We start from the raw sequence: 20,697 nt of genomic DNA, 5'->3' as shown, positions 1-20,697 counted from the left end.
CTGTGGCGGATTCATTTCGGTATTTGGCAAAACTAATACAATATTGTAAAGTTTAAAAATAAAATAAAATTTAAAAAAAAAAAAAAAAAACTAGCAATTTAAAGACAAGAAAGGATAAACATTACCATAGCCTTAGATCTTAATATTTCAAACTTCAATCACAATCTGTTCATTTTCTAATTGAATAGAATTTTATTTGCTAAAAGTAGCTCTAAGAGGGAAGTTTACAGTGATATAAGTTTATATCATGAAACAAGGAAAATCTCAAATGAACAATCTAATCTTATACCTAAAGCAACTAGAGAGAGAAGAATAAACAAAACCCAAAATTAGTAGAAGGAAAGAATTCATAAGTCTCATGAAGTAGACACTAAAAAACAACAGAAAATCAAAAAATTAAAAGTTAGTTCTTTGAAAAGATAAACAAAATTGATAAACTTTTACTCAGAATCAACAAGGAAAAAAGGGAAAGGGTCCAAATCAATAAAGTGAAAGTGTTAGTCACTCAGCTGTGTTTGACTCTTTGTGACCTCATGGACTGTAGCTCATCAGACTACTCTGCCCATAGAATTCTCCAGGCAAGTATACTGGAGTGGGTAGCCACTCCCTTCTCCAGGGGATCTTCCTGATCCAGGAATCAAACCAGGCTCTGCAGGCAGATTCTTTACTGTTTGAGCCACCAGGGAAGCCCCAAATCAATAAAATTAGCAATGAAAAAGAAGTTACAACCAACACTGCAGAAATACAAAGGACCACAAGAGACTGCTGGGTTTTCCTGGTGGCTCAGACGGTAAAGAATTTGCCTACAAAGCAGGAGACCCAGGTCCCAGGTTTATAAATCCTTAAAAAGGCACAATCTCTCAAGAATGAACAAGGAAGAAATAGAAAATATGACAGACCAATTGTAAGTACTGAAATTAAACCTGTAACTTTAAAACTTTCAATAAACCAAAGTCCAGGACCAGAAGACTTAACACATGAATTTTACCAAACATTTGGAGAAAAGTTAACAACTATCCTTCTGAAACTATTTCAAAAACTGCAGAGAAAGGTACACTTCCAAACTCATGGTATGAAGCCACCATCACCCTAATACAGAAAACAGACAAAGGTACTCCCCAAAAGAAAATCACAGGCCAATATCACTGATGAAAAATCCTCAACAGAATATTAGCAAACTGAATCCAAGAATTCATTAAAAGGATTATATACCAGTAGTCATGTATGGATGTGAGAGCTGGACCATAAAGAAGGTTTAGTGTTGAAGAACTGCTGCTTTTGAATTGTGGTCCTGGAGAAGACTCTTGAGAGTCCCTTGGACTGCAAGATCAAACCAGGAAATGAACCCTAACTATTCATTGGAAGGACTGATGCTAAAGCCAAAAATTCAATACTTCAGCCACCTGATACAAAGAACTGACTGAAAGCCCCTGATGCTGGGGAAGATTGAAGGCAGGAGAAGAAGGGGGCGACAGAGGATGCGATGGTTGGATGGCATCACAGTCTCAGTGGACATGAGTTTGAGCAAACTCTGGGAGATAGTGAAGGACAGGGAAGCGTGGCATGCTACAATTCATGGGATGCAGAGTAAAATCGACTTAGTGACTGAAAAACAAATGCCATGATCAAGTGGTATTTATCCCAGGGATACAAAGATTTTTCAATATCTACAAATCAGTGTAATATATACCACATTCACAAACTGAAGAATAAAAGTCATATGACCATATCAATAAATGCAGAAAAGCTTTTGATAAAATTTAACATCCATTTATGATAAAAACTCTCCAAAAAGTGGGAAAAGAGGGAACATATCTCAACATAATACAGGCCATTTATGACAAACTCACAGTAAACATCATACTCAACACATTTCCTCCAAGATCAGGTACAAGACAGGGATGTCCACACTTGCCACTTTTACTTAGTGCAGTTTTGGAAGTCCTGGCCATGGCAGTCAAAAAAGAAAGAGAAATTTAAAAAAAAAAATTCAAATTGGAAAAGAGGTAAAACTGTCACTATTTGCAGATGACATAACACTATATTTGCTTCCCTGGTGGCTCAGCTGGTAAAAAACTTGCCCACAATGTGGGAGACCTGGGTTTGATCCCTGGGTTGGGAAAATCCCCTGGAGAAAGGAACAGCTACCCACTCCAGTATTCTGCCAGGAGAATTCCATGGACTGTATAGTCTATGGGGTCACAAAGAGTCAGACATGACTGAGAGACTTTCATACATAGAAAACCCTAAAGATGCTACCAGAAAACTTCTAGAGCACATCAGTGAATGTGGTAAAGTTGCAGGATACAAAATTAACATACAGAAATCTATTGCATTTCCATACATTCACAATGGAAGATCAGAAAGAGAAATTAAGGAAACAATTTCACTTACCATCACATCACAAAGATGAAAATATCTAGAAAGAGATCTGTCTAAGGAGGCAAAAGACCTATACTCTGAAAATGGTAAGACACTGATGAAAGAAACTGAAGATGACACAAACAGGTAGAAAGATATACCATGTTCCTGAACTGGAAGAATTAATGTTGTTAAAATGACTCCCTACCCAAGGCAATTTACAGATTCACTTTGGAGTATGGTATGAAGGTTCCTTAAAAACTAAAAATAGAGCTATCATATGCTCCTGCAATCCCACTCCTGGGGATATATCTGAAAAAAACCATAATTTGAAAAGATACAACCGAAATGTCCACGAACAGATGAATGGATAAAGAATATGTGGTATATATATATTTACTCAGTTATAAAAAAGAACAAAATAATGCCATTTGCAGCAACACGGATAGACCTAGAGATAACCATATTAAGAAAAGTAACACAGACAGAGAAAGACAAATATCATAGGATATCACTTATAAGTGGAATCTAAAAAAATAGATACAAATGAACTTATCTACAAAACAGAAATAGACCTACAGACATAGAAAACAAACTTACAGTTACCAACGTTGAAAGTGGGGAGAGATAAACTAGGAAGTTGGGATTAACATATACACATATGCTTCCCAAGTGGCTCAGTGGTAAAGAATCTAGCTGCTAATGCAGGAGCCACAGGAAACGTGGGTTCAATCCCTGGGTCGGAAAGATCTCCTGGAGGAGGAAATGGCAACTCACTCCAGTATTCTTGCCTGGAAAATTCCATGGACAGAGGAGCCTGGTGGGCTACAGTCCATGTGGGTCACAAAGAATCAGATGGACATGACTGCATGACTGAGCACCCATGCATTACTATACACAAAGTGAATAACCAATAAGAACCTACTGGATAGCCCAGAGGACTATACTCAATACTTTGTAATAACTTGAACTTCCTTGGTGGTCCAGGGGTTAAGAATCCACCTTGCAATGCAGAAGATATGGGTCTGATCCCTGGTCTGGGAACTAAGGTCACATAAGCTGTAGAGCAACTAACCCTGCATGCTGCTACTACTGAATGCATGTGCTCCAGAGCCCATAGGAAGAACACACATGCCACAACTAGAGAGTCCATGGCCTCAGCAAAAGTTCCCACATGACTTGTGTGCTGCAAGTTAAGAGCTGATGCTTCCAAATAAATATATAAACAAATACTTTAAAATATATATTTTGTAACAACCTATAAAAACATTGGAGAAGGCAATGGCAACCCACTCCAGTGTTCTTGCCTGGAGAATCCCAGGGACAGGAGCCTGGTCAGGGTTGCCATCTATGGGGTCGCACAGAGTCGGACATGACTGACCCGACTCAGCAGAAGCAGCAGCAGCATAAAGAAAAACATTAAAAAAACTAATGCCATCACTTCATGCCAAATAGATGGGAAAAAATAGGAAACAGTGACGGACTTCCTTTTCTTGAGCTCTAAAATCACCGTAGACAGTGACTGCAGCCATGAAATTAAAAGATGCTTGGTTGGATGGCACTACTGACACAAGGGACAAGAGTCTGAGCAAACTCTGGGAGACAGTGAAGGACAGGGAAGCCTGGTGTGCTGCGGTCCCGGGATCACCAAGAGTTGGAGACGACTGAGCTACTGAACAACAATAATAAAGGAAACAAATTTAAATATATATATAATTAAGCCACTATGCTGTATACCTGAAACTAACACAACATTGTAAATCAACTATACTTCAATTTAAAAATAAGTAAATAAAATTTTTAAAAATTAAAATTTGCTAAAAAAATAATCATTTGCAATACTTTGAAAAATAATCCTAGGATCAACAAGACTATCAAAAATCACAGTTTCATATGAAATCAAATAATCTGATCACTGTGTGAAGAGATTAATTACTCAATGATCACATGAACCAAAAACAGGAATCTCCGAATGAACTATCCTTTACAGCTTGTCAGTAACAAGCAGAAGCAAATATTATGTACACATAGGCCTCATCTACATTATCAGAACTCCAAAATGTTTCTCATAAGCAATTGGTTAAAATATTCTTAAGGTGTAGGTTCCTTATATTAAAAACTTTTAAAAGAATAATTATAAATACGAAGTTTTTCCAGTATTTGAAAAATTTATATCATTTGTTGGCATATCACAACTATCAAAATAATAAAATTTAATTTAAAAAACCTCACCTGAACTGGATCAAGTTCTTCCTTGGTGTCTAGTCTTTGATAGTATACACTAACAAAAATAAAATTTTAAGGTTAAAAATATAGATGGCAATAAAATTGACCATCTTTATATATCTATTTAAAATTCATACTGTTATATACGAATACGAAAACATATGGAAACATATGGAACTCTAAGTAACTCTATTCATTCCAGATCATATTATTGAGTTTTCTAAAAATTATATTGTTATAAGAGAGATATTTTACAATAAAGTCAAACTATGTGTACAAAATCTTAGTAGGGACATTTGGTGATTTGATAAATGTCTTAATAGTCTAATGATATTATAGTAGCTAAACAAACAAAAACTGGAGCTATTATAGAAGAATAATTCCTCTGTATATCTTCCAGTGAGTAAAACGTAAAAACAATAATGACCATTTAAATACTATATAATAATATATGATGTTATAATATATATCATATATTAATGTAATATACATCAGATAGCTACATTAATATAACCTAGCTAAAACCTACTTGTTTTCTGTATCATCAATGCAGAGTTTAGATGGTACACAGTTAGGTGACATTGGAAGTTCTATATCATGCTTTCTTAGGGCATTTTTATGTCTTTATTCATATTCACATGCATTGGTTTTCTCACAGTTTCTAGAATGAAAAAAATATAATTTATAAAAAATTATAAGAAAAATAAAATCTTTTTAAAGCATCATTTGATATACTATGTTCATTAAATAAACGCACATTTTAGAAATTTACTGAAACCATCTGTATTCTATATATGCTAGAAGTCATTACAATACTATCTCAGATATTTTGAATCATTCTTTTTACTTTATCATCTTATATACTCCTCTTGAAAGGGGTTCTATTAAATCCCTTCTACTTTTTTCTTCCTCTAATACTTCCTTGAAACCCAGACCATATCAGATATTGTCTTACACATTCTCATAGCACTATATAGGTTCTCGGTTATAACACTTACCATCCTTTCTTGTTTGTGATTAACTCTATTTCCCTCACTAGATTTTTTTAATTTATAAAAGCAGAATCTTTGTGTCTCTATAGAAAAAGTCTCTGTTTCGTCTGTTCAGTACTTGTAACAACTTTTCTTTTCTGGGAAATGTTTTTTACACATGCATCAACTATACAGTTCTTTTTTTTTTTTTTTTTTAATTTTATTTTATTTTTTTAAACTTTACATAATTGTATTAGTTTTGCCAAATATCAAAATGAATCTGCCACAGGCATACATGTGTTCCCCATCCTGAACCCTCCTCCCTCCTCCCTCCCCACACCATCCCTGTGGGTCGTCCCAGTGCACCAGCCCCAAGCATCCAGTATCGCGCATCGAACCTGGACTGGCAACTCGTTTCTTACATGATATTCTACATGTTTCAGTGTCACTCTCCCAAATCTTCCCACCCTCTCCCTCTCCCACAGAGTCCATAAGACTGTTCTATACATCAGTGTCTCTTTTGCTGTCTTGTACACCAGGTTATTGTTACCATCTTTCTAAATTCCATATATATGCGTTAGTATACTGTATTTCTGTTTTTCCTTCTGGCTTACTTCACTCTGTATAATAGGCTCCAGTTTCATCCACCTCATTAGAACTGATTCAAATGTGTTCTTTTTAATGGCTGAGTAATACTCCATTGTGTATATGTACTTTCTTATCCATTCATCTGCTGATGGACATCTAGGTTGCTTCCATGTCCTGGCTATTATAAACAGTGCTGCGATGAACATTGGGGTACACGTGTCTCTTTCCCTTCTGGTTTCCTCAGTGTGTATGCCCAGCAGTGCGATTGCTGGATCATAAGGCAGTTCTATTTCCAGTTTTTTAAGGAATCTCCACACTGTTCTCCATAGTGGCTGTACTAGTTTGCATTCCCACCAACAGTGTAAGAGGGTTCCCTTTTCTCCACACCCTCTCCAGCACTTATTATTTGTAGATTTTTGGATCGCAGCCATTCTGACTGGTGTGAAATGGTATCTCATAGTGGTTTTGATTTGCATTTCTCTGATAATGAGTGATGTTGAGCATCTTTTCATGTGTTTGTTAGCCATCTGTATACAGTTCTAATGGAGACTTTCCACCATCTTATAAAACCCTGCCTTTCGGTAAAAATAATTGGTGAAGGGGTAGACATCTAACCCAAGAAGAATTAAGAACTGCTCCCTCTGTTTAGGAGTAACTGTTCCAGTGCTAAGACCTGGGGTAAGGCAACGCTCCTTCAGTGGAATTTTCAAAAGTTCAGGACCAGGTGAAACCTCTCTCAGTATTTCTCTAATGGCAAAACTAGGAGAGATGAGCAATGCTGGTTTTTTAAGGTAATGTTTTAAACCCCAATGATGAAGACAGTCTGAGAGAATGAAGCTAATATCTGAAGTGAGAAAGAATCTTGATTGAATTCAAAGCCTCTGATTCAAGCAGTTTCTGAAGCCCAGCTGCACCACTGCCCTTCCTTTTAGTTAAGTACCTTGGTCCTTTCAAGGCTGCTGTAACTGGATGCAATAGACTGGGTGGATTATGAACAACAGAAATATATTTCTCAGTCTGGAGGCTGGGATGTCCAAGATCAAGGTGCTGGCAAATTTGGTGTCTGGTGAGGGCCTGCTTCCTGTTTCTCAGACAACCATCTTCTCTCCCTGTGCTCTCAGATGGTAGAAAGGGAGAAAGAGCTCTCTGGGGTTTCGTTGTTGTTGTTGTTCAGTCACTAAGTTGTGTTCAACTCTGCAACCCCATGGATTGCAGCATGCCAAGCTTCTCTGTCCTTCACTATCTCAGACTTTGCTCAGATTCATATCCATTGAGTCCTTGATGCTATCTAACCATCTCATCCTCTGCTGCCTTTTTCTCCTTTTGCCCTCAATCTTTCCCAGCATCAGTGTCTTTTCCAATGACCTGGTTCTTCACAAAGTATTGGAGCTTCAGCTTCAACATCAGTCCTTCCAATGAATATTCAGGGTTGATTTCCTTTAGGGCTGACTTATTTGAACGTATCAGTTCTCTCGCACGCCGCACTCTTTACATCCAGCTCTCACATCAGCACATGACTACTGAAAAAACCATAGCTTTGACCATATACATACCTTTGTCAGTAAAGTGACACCTCTGCTTTTTAATATGCTGTCTAGGCTTCTCATAGTTTTCCTTCCAAGGAGCAAGTGTCTTTTAATTTCATGGCTGCAGTCACTGTCCACAATGATTTCGGAGCCCAAGAAAAGAAAATCTGTCGCTGCGTCTACTTTCTGCCCTTCTATTTGCCATGAAGTGACGGAACTGGATGCCATGATTTTCATTTTTTGAATGTTGAGGTTTAAGCCAGCTTTTACACTCTCCTCTTTCACCCTCATCAAAAGAATCTTCAGTTCCTCTTCACTTTCTACCATTAGAGTGGTATCATCTGCATATCTGAGGTTGTTGATATTTCTTTAATAAGGGTACAATTGTATTCATGAGAGTTCCACCCTTATGACCTAATTGCCTCCTAAAAGTCCCTCCTGAACCATTACAAGTTGGAATTTCAATACATCAATTTGGATGGGGGAACACAAACATTCAGTTCATAACATTATCTGAATGTCAGTTGAGCCTTACTTATAAAGTCTTGTTTTAAAGGACAGTAAAAATACCTCTATCTTCTACCCTTCTAAACTCCCACCTGAGGCTCCTGTGACAAAAGATGGATTAACAAGAGGAAAGTATACAAACTTATTTAATATAAGTTTTACATAGAAAACTTCATAAGAAAATGAAGACCCAAAGAAGTGTTTAAACCTGAGTATTTTTACTTTAGGTTTGACGAAGAATGGAAAAGTTATGGAGAATGTGATAGGACAAAAAAGGAGTATGAGCAGAGTGTGTAGTAAATTGGGGAAAACAGCAGTCCTGTTCATTTAGATTCCTCTCAGTGTCCCTCTGTTTGAGAGGAAGATGTTCCCAAGTTGAGGAACTAAGATCCTGTATGCTGCACATGGTCCAATTAAAGAAAAAAGTAAAAACTGTTTGACTCAAAATTATAGAACTCTTAAAAGAAAATACAGCAAACATAAAGGGTAAGCTCTTTGTTCTCCATTTTGGTAATTTTTTGCATTTGACATCAAAACAAAGGCAACTGAAGCAAAAATAAACAACTGAGACTACATTAAACTAAAAAGCTACTGCATAACAGAAGAAACCATTAACAAAATGAAAAGACAACCTAAGGAACGGGAGAAAGTATTTGTAAATCACATATTTGATTAAGGGGTTAATATCCACAATATATAAAGAATTCACATAACTCATTAGCAAAAAAAAAAAAAAATTTTAAGTATGGGCAGAGGACTTGAATAGATATTTTTCTAAAAACGACATACAAATGGCAAGGGGTACTCAATATTAGTAATCATCAGGAAAATGCAAAGCAAAACTACAATAACACATCTTCTCAAACCTGTAAGAAGGAATTATCAAAAAGACAAGAGATAACAAGTGCCGACAAGAATGTGGAGAAAAGGAAACACTTGTGCACTGCTGGTGGAAATGTAAATTGGTTCAGCCACTATGGAGAACAGAATGGAGGTTACTCAAAAAATTAGAAGACTAACACAAGATTCAGCAATACCCCTTCTGGGTATATATCCAAAAGAAATGAAAAAGGATCCTGAAGACAAATCTGCACTCTCATGTTCACTGAAGTATTATTCACAATAACCAAGATATGTAAACAACCTAAGTGTCTGTCAACGGATGAACGGATGTGGTGTATACATAAAATAGCCTTCAGCTTTGAGAAAGAAGAAAATCCTGCCAATTATGACAACATGGATGGACCCTGAAAATATTAAGCCAGACAGAAAAAGACAAATATGGCATGGTATCACTTACATGTGGAACCTTGGAAAAACAAAAAAGTCGAACTCATAGAAACACAGAGTAGAAGGTGGTTTCCAGGGGCTGAGGATGAGAGAGAAGGGGAAATAGGCAGAGGCTGGCAAAAGGGCACAAACTTTGAGCTGTATGATGATTAAGATCTGAAGATCTAATGTAAAATGTGAGTATAGTTGATAACAATATTATATAAGTAAAGAAAGTAAAATCAGATTTACAACAAAAAATTTTATTCCTAAAGTCCATGAATTATGTATTTACTTTTACTACAGTAAAAGTTTTTACTTTTGTAAACTGCTCTGTGGAGGGAGAAACAAAAAATGACAGAGAAAAGAAAAGAGGGGATACTAAGAATACTATAATCAATTTCTATCTATCATTTATGAACTCTTTTAAGCTCTCATTTTAGCACTTGTTTTAAAAATTAAGTATCAGACAAAGGTCCCTTGAGATAGAAAAAAAAGTAGTCTGATTAAACTTTTTTATTTACTTAAAAGAATCAAAGTGCAAGCCAAAATGAACTTTATGTTGAAGTATTAAGACTACTACAATTAACATCTCAAGAATGCCTGAGAAATTATTTATGTTGTGAGATCATTGAGACAAAAATCTTTTCAGCTCTTCCTTTTTAAATAGATTTTCTAAATAGTATAAGATAATAAACACATTTATTTCCTGCTCTTTAGCTGAACTTTGGTAACTAACTGCCAAGACAGAATAATGTAATAACTGAAACAGCTGCACTGTAGTAAGTCTAACCATGCCTTATAAAATTAATTTTATATAACATTTATATAAACTAAAAATAAAAATAAATGGATTAAGGAATAAGAGATTTTAAGCAAAAATTAACAAATCTTATTTAAGCAGGCAACTAAGTTTTAAAAGTTTCCTTTCCACATCCTTTGAGTTCTAAAATTACACTTATTAGAAAATTAAATCTTATAATCACATTAAAATTTAAAAAATGGTATTAGAAAAATTTACTTACCAGATATTTTCTTCTGGCAAGATATCTGATTTACCATATACAGGTTAAGGAGGTCTAAACTGACAGTAGAATTTTTGACAGGGGATAAAACTCCCAGTAATTTCATTTTTGATTTTAACCTTTTCTTTTCAAAATATTCCTAAAATAATTAGAAATAGAAAGTTATTGCAGCAACTATATGGTTTCAGGCAGAATCATAAATAATAAAAAGCAATAATGCAATCAAATAAATGACAATATTTTTATATTCTTGTGGCACACTATATGTTTACAAATGAATTAAAGTCAACCATGAAACTAGCAGTTTGCCTAAAGAGTCTAAATTTCACAGCCTCCTATACTACTGGTGGTAGAAATGTGAAATAATTCTCATCTGATAGCTTCTATTTCCATTGAAATATGAGACAAGGTCATCTAATTAGTATCAAGGAAAAAAGAACAGGGTTGGGGAAGAGAGGCTTGAGGAGACAAAGGACGGTATGAAATTTTCAAAGAGTAAGAAAGTGACATGACTAGAGGTCAATCCTTTAGGAAAGTGCCATGAGTCTTTTCTTATAAAGGTTCAAAAGAATGATCCAATACTTTTAAGATTATTTTTTTAAAAAATAGTCTGGGGACAGACTACATTCATAGATTATTTAGTATCAAGTGCTTATGTTACACACAATTCTAGGCATAGGAGATACAGAATGATTAAAAGTGGTAAGATCCCTTTTTTACGAATATATATTAATGGAGTGGGAGAAGAGAACAGAATCAATAAATTTATAAGAAAATGCCAGACTTTGAAAACAGTGATAAATAGAAGGGAATACTGAAGAAAGAGTAACTGGAGGGTGGGAAGCTATTTAGATGTAGTTATCAGAGAAAGTCAATCTAACAGATACTTTAGCTGAGACCCAAATATTGACAAGCCAGACACAAAATATCTCAAGGGAGACTATTCCAGAGACAGGGAAGAAGAATGGCAGAAAGAAGGTCATTATGGTTGAAATACAATGAAAAAAAGGGTGAGCAGTAAAACATAAGGTCAGAGAAGCAGGCAGGATGCAGATCCTTTAGGTCCTTTTAGGCTATGGTTGCATGTGTGCTGCTCAGCCATGTCTGACTCTTGTGACCCCATGTATGGCCCACCTGGCTCCTCTGTCCATGGAAGGACAAGAAAAGATTTCTCAGGTAAGAATAATGGAGTGAGTTGCCATTTCCTACTCCAGGGGATCTTCCCATCCCAGAGATTGAATCCACATCTTCTGCATTGGCAGGTGGATTCTTTACCACTACACCACCTGGGATTGTCAAGCTATGGTTAAATCAGATTTATTCTAAAAGCAATGAAAAGCAATTGAGGTTTTTAAGGAAATGATAAATTTTGGCTTGTGTTTTTCTAAAAAAAAGAATCATGCTAGCAATTGTGTGAAGAACAGAATAAAAAAGAATAAAAGAAAGAGCAAAAAAATTTTTGATAAATTCAACGGCATTAAAAGTGAGAACTTTCCTTCAAAGATATCATTAAGAAAGTAAAAATAAAAGCTACTGAGTACACATATAACTGAAAAAGAATTCCTAGATATATAAAAACACAGTAAGAGAAAGACAAAGAACCCAAATAAAAAATGAAAGAAATACTTGGAAATGTATCTCATGAAGCAGAAAATCTGAATGAAAAGACAGTCAGCCTCAGTAGTAATCAAGAAAAAAAAAAAACAGGTTAAATTTACAATAAGGCATCATTTCACTGAGGTAACAAATACCCTACTTTCATCACAATCACTCCCTTAACTTTTAAGTTTTACTACCTCTGAGGCTTCCCTGGTAGCTCAGTTGGTAAAGAATCCACCTGCAATGCAGGAGACCCCAGTTCAATTCCTGGGTCAGGAAGATCCACTGGAGAAGGGATAGGCTTCCCACTCCAGTATTCTTGGGTTTACCTGGTGGCTCAGCTGGTAAAGAATCCATCTGCAATGCCGGAGACCTAGGTTCAATCCCTGGGTTGGGAGGATCCCCTGGAGAAGGGAAAGGCTACCCACTCCAGCATCCTGGCCTGGAGAATTCCATGGACTATATAGCCATGGGCTTGCAAAGAATCGGACACTACTGAGCGACTTTCACTTTCACCTCTGAACATATTTTTACTGTTTTAGGACATTTTGTAAATGAAATCTCACTGCTTGTATTTTTCTGTGAGTTTCTTCATTTGCTCAACATTCTGTTTTTGAGATTTATCTACAATAATTGCATGCAGATGATACATTTTCACTGCTATACCTTGGGTATACCACAAGTTGCTTAACCATTCTACTGCTCCTGGACATTTATTTGGTGCTCCCTTTTCTCTCCCCTGTACCCTGTCCTTCTTCTTCCTCTCTTTCTTCTTCTCTCTATTTTGTTTCTATTTAACAACAACAAAGAACCAAAGAAGCATGTATGTATCTCAAGCTGTACATATGGAAGTTTCCTTGGGATATATATCACTTTTTTGCAAGATACACGCCCAACTTTAGTATGTAATACAATCAATGTAATTATTTTTAAAAAACACTAAAAAAAAAGTAGGAGATAGGTTATAAGGTTATAGTACCCTGGGCAACCAATGATAATCATGTGGATACGGGGGCTAATAGTACTAACTGTGAGAAGTGATCAGACTTGGGATATATTGGAACTGGATGACAAGAATCAACAATGCTCCATAATTCTGTGCCTGAGAAAAATGGGTAGCTAATTAAGCTATGAAGAAACTAAGATGGTCTTCCAGTTTCACTCAGGTGAATTTATTAACCTTGGAAAAATGCTCCAAAATATCACTGTTCTTGTAACACTATGAGACACAATAAAAATATATTTTCTTTACCTTCTGCTTTCTCCTTTCCTGCTTGATCAGAACCCTGGTCCTGAAAAGGGAAGCAGGATTATTTTACAATGATTAAATAAATGGTCTCTAAAACAACTGCCATTTTATCTGAATTGAAGTCTTGGAATTAGAATCTAAAAGTAGCAATAATTATTTTCTGAGAAGAAACTATAAAAATGCTCTCAAATTATTTATAAAATATATACTGTTTCACAAAATTTTCCTGGATAAAAAACCCAAGAACTAATAAAACAGACTCTAGACCTATGGTGAATAATTAAGCATAAAATAAATCAGTTATAAAAATCAAGATAAGCAGAGAAATCAGTGCATTGGAAAGAATATATCACTGAAACACTCTTATCTGATAGCAATATTCTAGGTCAACACTGCTATTTTCTTTGCCTTTCCTTGTAATTCAATATTCTACTAAAATTAGCACAGAATAGAGAGAAGATAAAAATCTATATAGGATCTAACAAAATGTTAAATTTATTATTAGAGCAACTTCAGTTACATTAGCTACGTGTATCTGAAACCTCAGAACTTCTTTAAAACACTGCTAGTCATTATGGATGTGCTTCAGACCACATAACCTTCATGCCAAAAACTGCACTGAATCCCAATGATAATGCAGCATTTAAGAGTTATAAAATATTTGCTCTATTAATAATAGTGAAATGCTATAAAACATTTATTGATAATATAAGCAAATACAATGTATCTTTTGGACATACATGAATTATGGTCTCAAATTCAATATTTAAGAATTATAAATAAAATAACATAATATATTCTAGTTATATGATATTATACAATAACATGACAATAAAATTGTTAATAATGAGTACCATATATCTTGCATCATTCTAGATACTCCAGAGTCTTTATATGTAAAAACTCATTTAATCTTCATAGCAACTCTATAAGGTAAGTTCTATTTTTACTCCCACTTTACTGGTGAAGAAACTAGACACAGAGAGGTTAATTAATTTGTCCAAGGTCACACTGCTAATAAGTGATAGAGCCAGAATTCAAATTCAAGAATTCTAGCTTGGAAATTTTAAATCAGTGCCTTCTACTTCCTTCTAAGCATGCTAACTGTGAATAAACAGAGCTGTTCATTTTTCCAAATGATTTTCATAAACTACATGAAGGACAGTTCTGAATATCCCTAGACTCTGCTGCTTACTGAACTTATTATTTACATATTTCCCAACAGATGTCTTAAATTGATCACTTTGAGGTCACTGAAAAATAAATCCAATCTATCATGCTCCATGCTGCATCATAAGTATACTGCTGGCATTCAAACTTTAGGAATAAAAGGAAATAAATTACATTTCATTAACTCATCAAATGCTAAGGCTAGAATGGACCTTTCAGATTAGTTTATTCTCCATCACTTCAAAACTTAAAACACTATGGCACAGAAAATGAAGTGACTTTTCAAAGTTCAGAAATATAAGAAGATGCTGTAATAAAACTTAACAATCCAGATTATAAAGAGAAAATATAAACATCAATTTTATAAGTAGTTCCACATTGTAAAGATCAATATAATTAGGGATAAGTTAAAAACTAAATATAGTCTTCTTATGTACAAAACAATTGAACTTATTCCAGCCTGATTTTCCATTATCCAGGACATTATCTTATGGCTTTTACTAAATTCTATGTACTAGATAATCCCCATTTCTATTTGCCTAAGAAAAAATTAATTAGGAATTCAAGACCAATTGCTAGATCAGCCTACTATCACTAAACTACAATGAAAGTAAAAATGGATCCTGATGTATAAGTCAAAGGTAATTTTTTAAACATTTTAGACTATTATTAAGGCAACAATGTTACTCTAAGCAGTACTCTATGTCTAAATGTTTTACTGAATACAGTCACTTTCAACTACCTACATTAAAAAAAGAATATCAGTTAGGATTCATAGTTACAAGAAAGGAAAGCATCTTTGGTTAATTTAAATAGAAAATAAATTAAAAGGAAGTTGGATAACCAGTAGATCTGCCAAAGGGCTGAGGAAGCATGTTTGGCAATTGGCAGGAACAAGGAAGACTAAGCAGCTGTGGTGTCACAGTCAATATTACACCATGATTAGTCTCAAAAGGATACCACTGCTAGCACTTGTGAACACTGGACACCACTGACTGCAGCATTTCTACTCCTAAACAATGAGCAACCACCTCTTCTGGCATCTTCTAGCGTTACTAACCCTGAAAATTCAATCCTGTTGCAGCTCCTGCAGCTGCCTACTAGAATAGGCACCCTGCAGGCCTTATTTCTTTGGGCTACTAACTTGATTCATCTTTGCATGAAATGTTCCTTTGGTATCTCTGATTTCATGCAAAGATGAGCTCGATAAAGGACAGAAATGGTATGGACCTAACAGAAGCAGAAGATATTAAGAAGAGATGGCAAGAATACACAGAAGAACTGTACAAAAAAGATCTTCACGACCCAGATAATCACGATGGTGTGATCACTGACCTAGAGCCAGACATCCTGGAACGTGAAGTCAAGTGGGCCTTAGAAAGCATCACTACGAACAAAGCTAGTGGAGGTGATGGAATTCCAGTTGAGCTATTCCAAATCCTGAAAGATGATGCTGTGAAAGCGCTGCACTCAATATGCCAGCAAATTTGGAAAACTCAGCAGTGGCCACAGGACTGGAAAAGGTCCGTTTTCATTCCAATCCCAAAGAAAGGTATTGCCAAAGAATGCTCAAACTGCCGCACAATTGCACTCATCTCACACACTAGTAAAGTAATGCTCAAAATTCTCCAAGCCAGGCTTCAGCAATATGTGAATCATGAACTTCCTGATGTTCAAGCTGGTTTTAGAAAAGGCAGAGGAACCAGAGATCAAATTGCCAACATCTGCTGGATCATATAAAAAGCAAGAGAGTTCCAGAAAAACATCTATTTCTGCTTTATTGACTATGCCAAAGCCTTTGACTGTGTGGATCACAATAAACTGTGGAAAATTCTGAAAGAGATGGGAATACCAGACCACCTGATCTGCCTCTTGAGAAATTTGTATGCAGGTCAGGAAGCAACAGTTAGAACTGGACATGGAACAACAGACTGGTTCCAAATAGGAAAAGGAGTACGTCAAGGCTGTATATTGTCACCCTGTTTATTCAACTTATATGCAGAGTACATCATGAGAAATGCTGGAGTGGAAGAGACACAAACTGGAATCAAGATTGCCGGGAGAAATATCAATAACCTCAGATATGCAGGATGATACCACCCTTATGGCAGAAAGTGAAGAGGAACTAAAAAGCCTCTTGATGAAAGTGAAAGTGGAGAGTGAAAAAGTTGGCTTAAAGCTCAATATTCAGAAAACGAAGATCATGGCATCCAGTCCCACCACTTCATGGGAAATAGATGGGGAAACAGTGGAAACAGTGTCAGACTTTATTTTTCTGGGCTCCAAAAGCACTGCAGATGGTGACTGCAGCCATGAAATTAAAAGACGCTTACTCCTTGGAAGAAAAGTTATGACCAACCTAGATGGCATATTCAAAAGCAGAGGCATTATTTTGCCAACAAAGGTCCGTCTAGTCAAGGCTATGGTTTTTCCTGTGGTCATGTATGTATGTGAGAGTTGGACCATGAAGAAGGCTGAGCACCGAAGAATTGATGCTTTTGAACTGTGGTGTTGGAGAAGACTCTTCAAAGTCCCTTGGACTGCAAAAAGATCCAACCAGTCCATTCTGAAGGAGATCAGCCCTGGGATTTCTTTGGAAGGAATGACGCTAAAGCTGAACTCCAGTACTTTGGCCACCTCATGCAATGAGTTGACTCATTGGAAAAGACTCTGATGCTGGGAGGGATTGGGGGCAGGAGAAGGGGACGACAGAGGATGAGATGGCTGGATGGCATCACTGACTCGATGGACGTGAGTCTCGGTGAACTCCGGGAGTTGGTGATGGACAGGGAGGCCTGGCGTGCTGCGATTCATGGGGTCGCAAAGAGTCGGACATGTCTGAGCGACTGATCTGATCTGATCTGAACTTGATTCAAGGTAAAAGATAAGTGCATTAGTCTGAGCTTAGATCATATGCCAATTCACTAGTAGCAAAACAGGCTGAAAGAGGTATGATTTTTTTTTTTTCTCTTCTAGATTGTACAGAGGTAAGTAGGCTGTGCTGTGTGTGCATGCTAAGTCACTTCAGTTGTGTCTGACTCTTTGCGACCCTATGGACCGTAGCCTGTCAGACTACTCTGTTCTTGGGATTCCCCAGGCAAGAATACTGAGGTAGGCTGTGCCTATTATCAAATTCATAAGGTGAGAAACACCTCAGAAGTAGACAAGCTCAGATACTGGGCTGTCAAAGATTGTGAACAAACATTTGTTCACCAAAGAGGAAAAAAAAGTGAAAGAGAGTGGCTCAGTTGTGTTCGACTCTTTGTGACCCCATGGACTATGCAGTCCATGGAATTCTCCAGGCCAAAATACTGGAGTGGGTGGAGCCATCTTTCTCCAGGGGATCTTCCCAACCCAGGGGTTGAACCCAGGTCTTCCGCATTGCAGGTGGATTCTTTACCAGCTGAGCCACCAAGGAAGCCCAAGAATATTGGAGTGGGAAGCCTATCCCTTTTCCAGCGGATCTTCTCGATCCAGGAATTGAACCAGGGTCTCCTGCATTGCAGGCAGACTCTTTACCAGCTGAGCTACCAGAGAAGCCCCATTAAAGAGATGTACAGTTAAAATAGTTAACAATCCAAAAGTGATTTTTTAATTTGGCTACATCAGGTATGTATTTGTATGTATGTCCTTATATGTGTGCATGTTGGGAAGGTTCTCCTTCTCTCTCTCTATATATATACATATTCCTAACAGTTGCTTCTAATGGTTTCACTTAGATTAACATTAAAATAAGACAACAAAGTTGTTTCTATCTCCCAAGGGTTAACCAAGATTGCCTCAGACAGAAAAAAAAATTTCATCTGCCCTTCTAGGTTCTTCTGACTGGTCTAAGAATTAAGTTGACATGAGACACATTAACAGGAGAAAGCCAAACAAAAGTTTAATAACATGTATGCATGAAAGTGGTGGTTTAGTCACTCAGTCATGTCTGACGCTTTGCAACCCTGTGGACTGTAGCCTGCCAGGCTACTCTGTCCATGGGGATTTTCCAGGCAAGAATACGGGAGTGGGTTGCCATTTCCTTCTCCAGGTGAATTTCCAGACCTAGAGATCGAACCCTGGTCTCCCATACTGCAGGCATTCTCCTGCATTGCAGGCAGATTCCTTACTGACTAAGCCACCAGGGACCCAGAGAAGTCCCTCCAAGTTAGTTAGTCATGTCTGACTCTTTGCAACCCCATGGACTATAACCCACCAGGCTCTTCTGTCCATGGAATTTTTCTGGCCAAGAATACTGGAGTGGGTTGCCATTTCCTTCTCCATACATGAAAGAGACCAAGGAAAACTGAGTAATTAACCAAAATGGCTAAGGTCTTCACCTTAAATACCATCTTCACCTAAAGACAAAAAAGGATATTGGGAATAGTGGTTTGGGACTTCACAGGGGAGAAAGGCAATTCATATGGAAATGGAAAAGCAAATGTTTGGTACATAAATGTTTGATGGGCCACACAGACAATGGGACACAGATTGGAATCTGATCTGCAGGCCCTGCCAGGTTTCCCACACCACACCCAGTCCATATTTGCAGATACCTCTGATGACAGCTCTGTTCTGAGAACAGACCTCTTATATGAAATATTTGCCTATCTTATATCTGACAAGGAATCAATATCTAAAATATGTAAGGAGCTAGGAATTCATATTACTCCATAACAAAAATGCAAATTACCAAATTTAAAAATTGGCAAGGACCTAAATAGACATTTTTCCAAAAAAAGACATACAAATGGCCAACAGGTACATGAAAATGTGCTCAACGTAACTATCAGGAAAATGCAGATTAAAACCACAATGATTTATCATCACATACCAGTTAGGATTACTTTTATCAGAAAGAAAAAAGATAAATGCTAGGAGTACTTCCCTGGTGGTCTGCTGGCTAAGACTCCTATTCCCAATGCAGGGACCCTGGGTTCAATCTCTGGTCAGGTAAACAGATCCCACATGCATCAACTAAGAGTTTGCATGCTGCAACTCAAGATGCTGAATGCTGCAGTGAAGATCAAAGATCCTGAGGCAGGGTACAGCCAAATAAATAAATATATAAATAAATGTCTTTTTAAAGAGAAAGAAATGCTTGGAAGTGGAAAAGAGGGAACCCCTGTATACTGTTGCTAGCAATGTAAATGGAAAACTGGAGAAGGCAACGGCAACCCACTCCAGTACTCTTGCCTGGAAAATCCCATGGACAGAGGCGCCTGGTAGGCTGCAGTCCATGCGGTTGCAAAGAGTCGGACACAACTGAGCAACTTCACTTTCACTTTTCACTTTCATACATTGGAGAAGGAAATGGCAACCCACTCCAGTGTTCTTGCCTGGAGAATCCCAGGGTCGGGGGAGCCTGGTAGGCTGCCGTCTATGGGGTCTCACAGAGTCGGACACGACTGAAGCAACTGGCAGCAGCAGCAGCTATGGAACACAGAATGGAATTTCCTCAAGAAATTAAAAACACAGCTACCACATACATGATTCAGCAATCCCACTTCTGGGTATGTATGCAAGAGAAATCAATATCTCAAAGACACAGTTCTAGTCACATGTTCATAGCAGCATTATTCCATAGCCAAGATATAAAAACAATCTAAGCATTCATCAACCATAGTTAGAGATGACTAGATCAAGAAAATGCAGTACATTTCCATATACACAATGGAATGTCAATGAGGTTTTAAAATGAATGAAATCAGGGACTTTCTTGGCAGTCCAGTGGTTAAGATTATGTGCTTCCAATGTAAATGGTGGAGAACTAAGATCCCACATGTGGTATGATATGGCCAAAAAACTTTGAAAAAAAAAGGTGTTTAACAAAATGAAATTATGTCATTTGCAATAATATGGATGAACTTGGAGGGCATTATCATAAGCAAAATAATCCAGGCAGAGAACAACAAATATCATATGGTAACAGTCATATACAGAATCTAAAAAGAAAAAAAAAATCAAACTCAGATTCGGAGAATAGAAAAATGTTTCCTGAACTGTGGGGAAATAGGGAGGGAAAGCTCTGTAAAAAAGGATACAAATTTTCAGTTACAAGATGACTGAGGTCTGAGGATCAAATGTATAATATGGTAACTGCAGTAGATTATGTTGTATTGTATAACTGATATTTGCTAGGAGAGGAGAACTTAAATGTTCTCACCAAAAAATAAATCTGTGAGGTGATGACATAGTAATTAATTTGATGAGAGGAATACTTT

At 36.8% G+C, this 20,697-nt stretch overlaps 1 protein-coding gene across 1 annotated transcript in view; it reads right to left on the bottom strand.

The window, feature by feature from the left end:
• Window positions 1-20,697, bottom strand: part of REDIC1 (regulator of DNA class I crossover intermediates 1) — an 87,762-nt gene that overhangs the window by 51,625 nt on the left and 15,440 nt on the right. Inside the window, 5 exon segments of the mRNA XM_005887732.2 lie at window positions 4,594-4,642; window positions 5,117-5,195; window positions 5,198-5,248; window positions 10,474-10,612; window positions 13,325-13,364. Of these exon segments, the coding sequence (XP_005887794.2) occupies window positions 4,594-4,642; window positions 5,117-5,195; window positions 5,198-5,248; window positions 10,474-10,612; window positions 13,325-13,364 (358 nt within the window).

Source organism: Bos mutus, chromosome 5 (genome assembly GCF_027580195.1).
Source record: "Bos mutus isolate GX-2022 chromosome 5, NWIPB_WYAK_1.1, whole genome shotgun sequence".
NCBI lineage: Eukaryota > Metazoa > Chordata > Mammalia > Artiodactyla > Bovidae > Bos > Bos mutus.
This window is presented reverse-complemented; position numbering and strand designations above follow the sequence as displayed.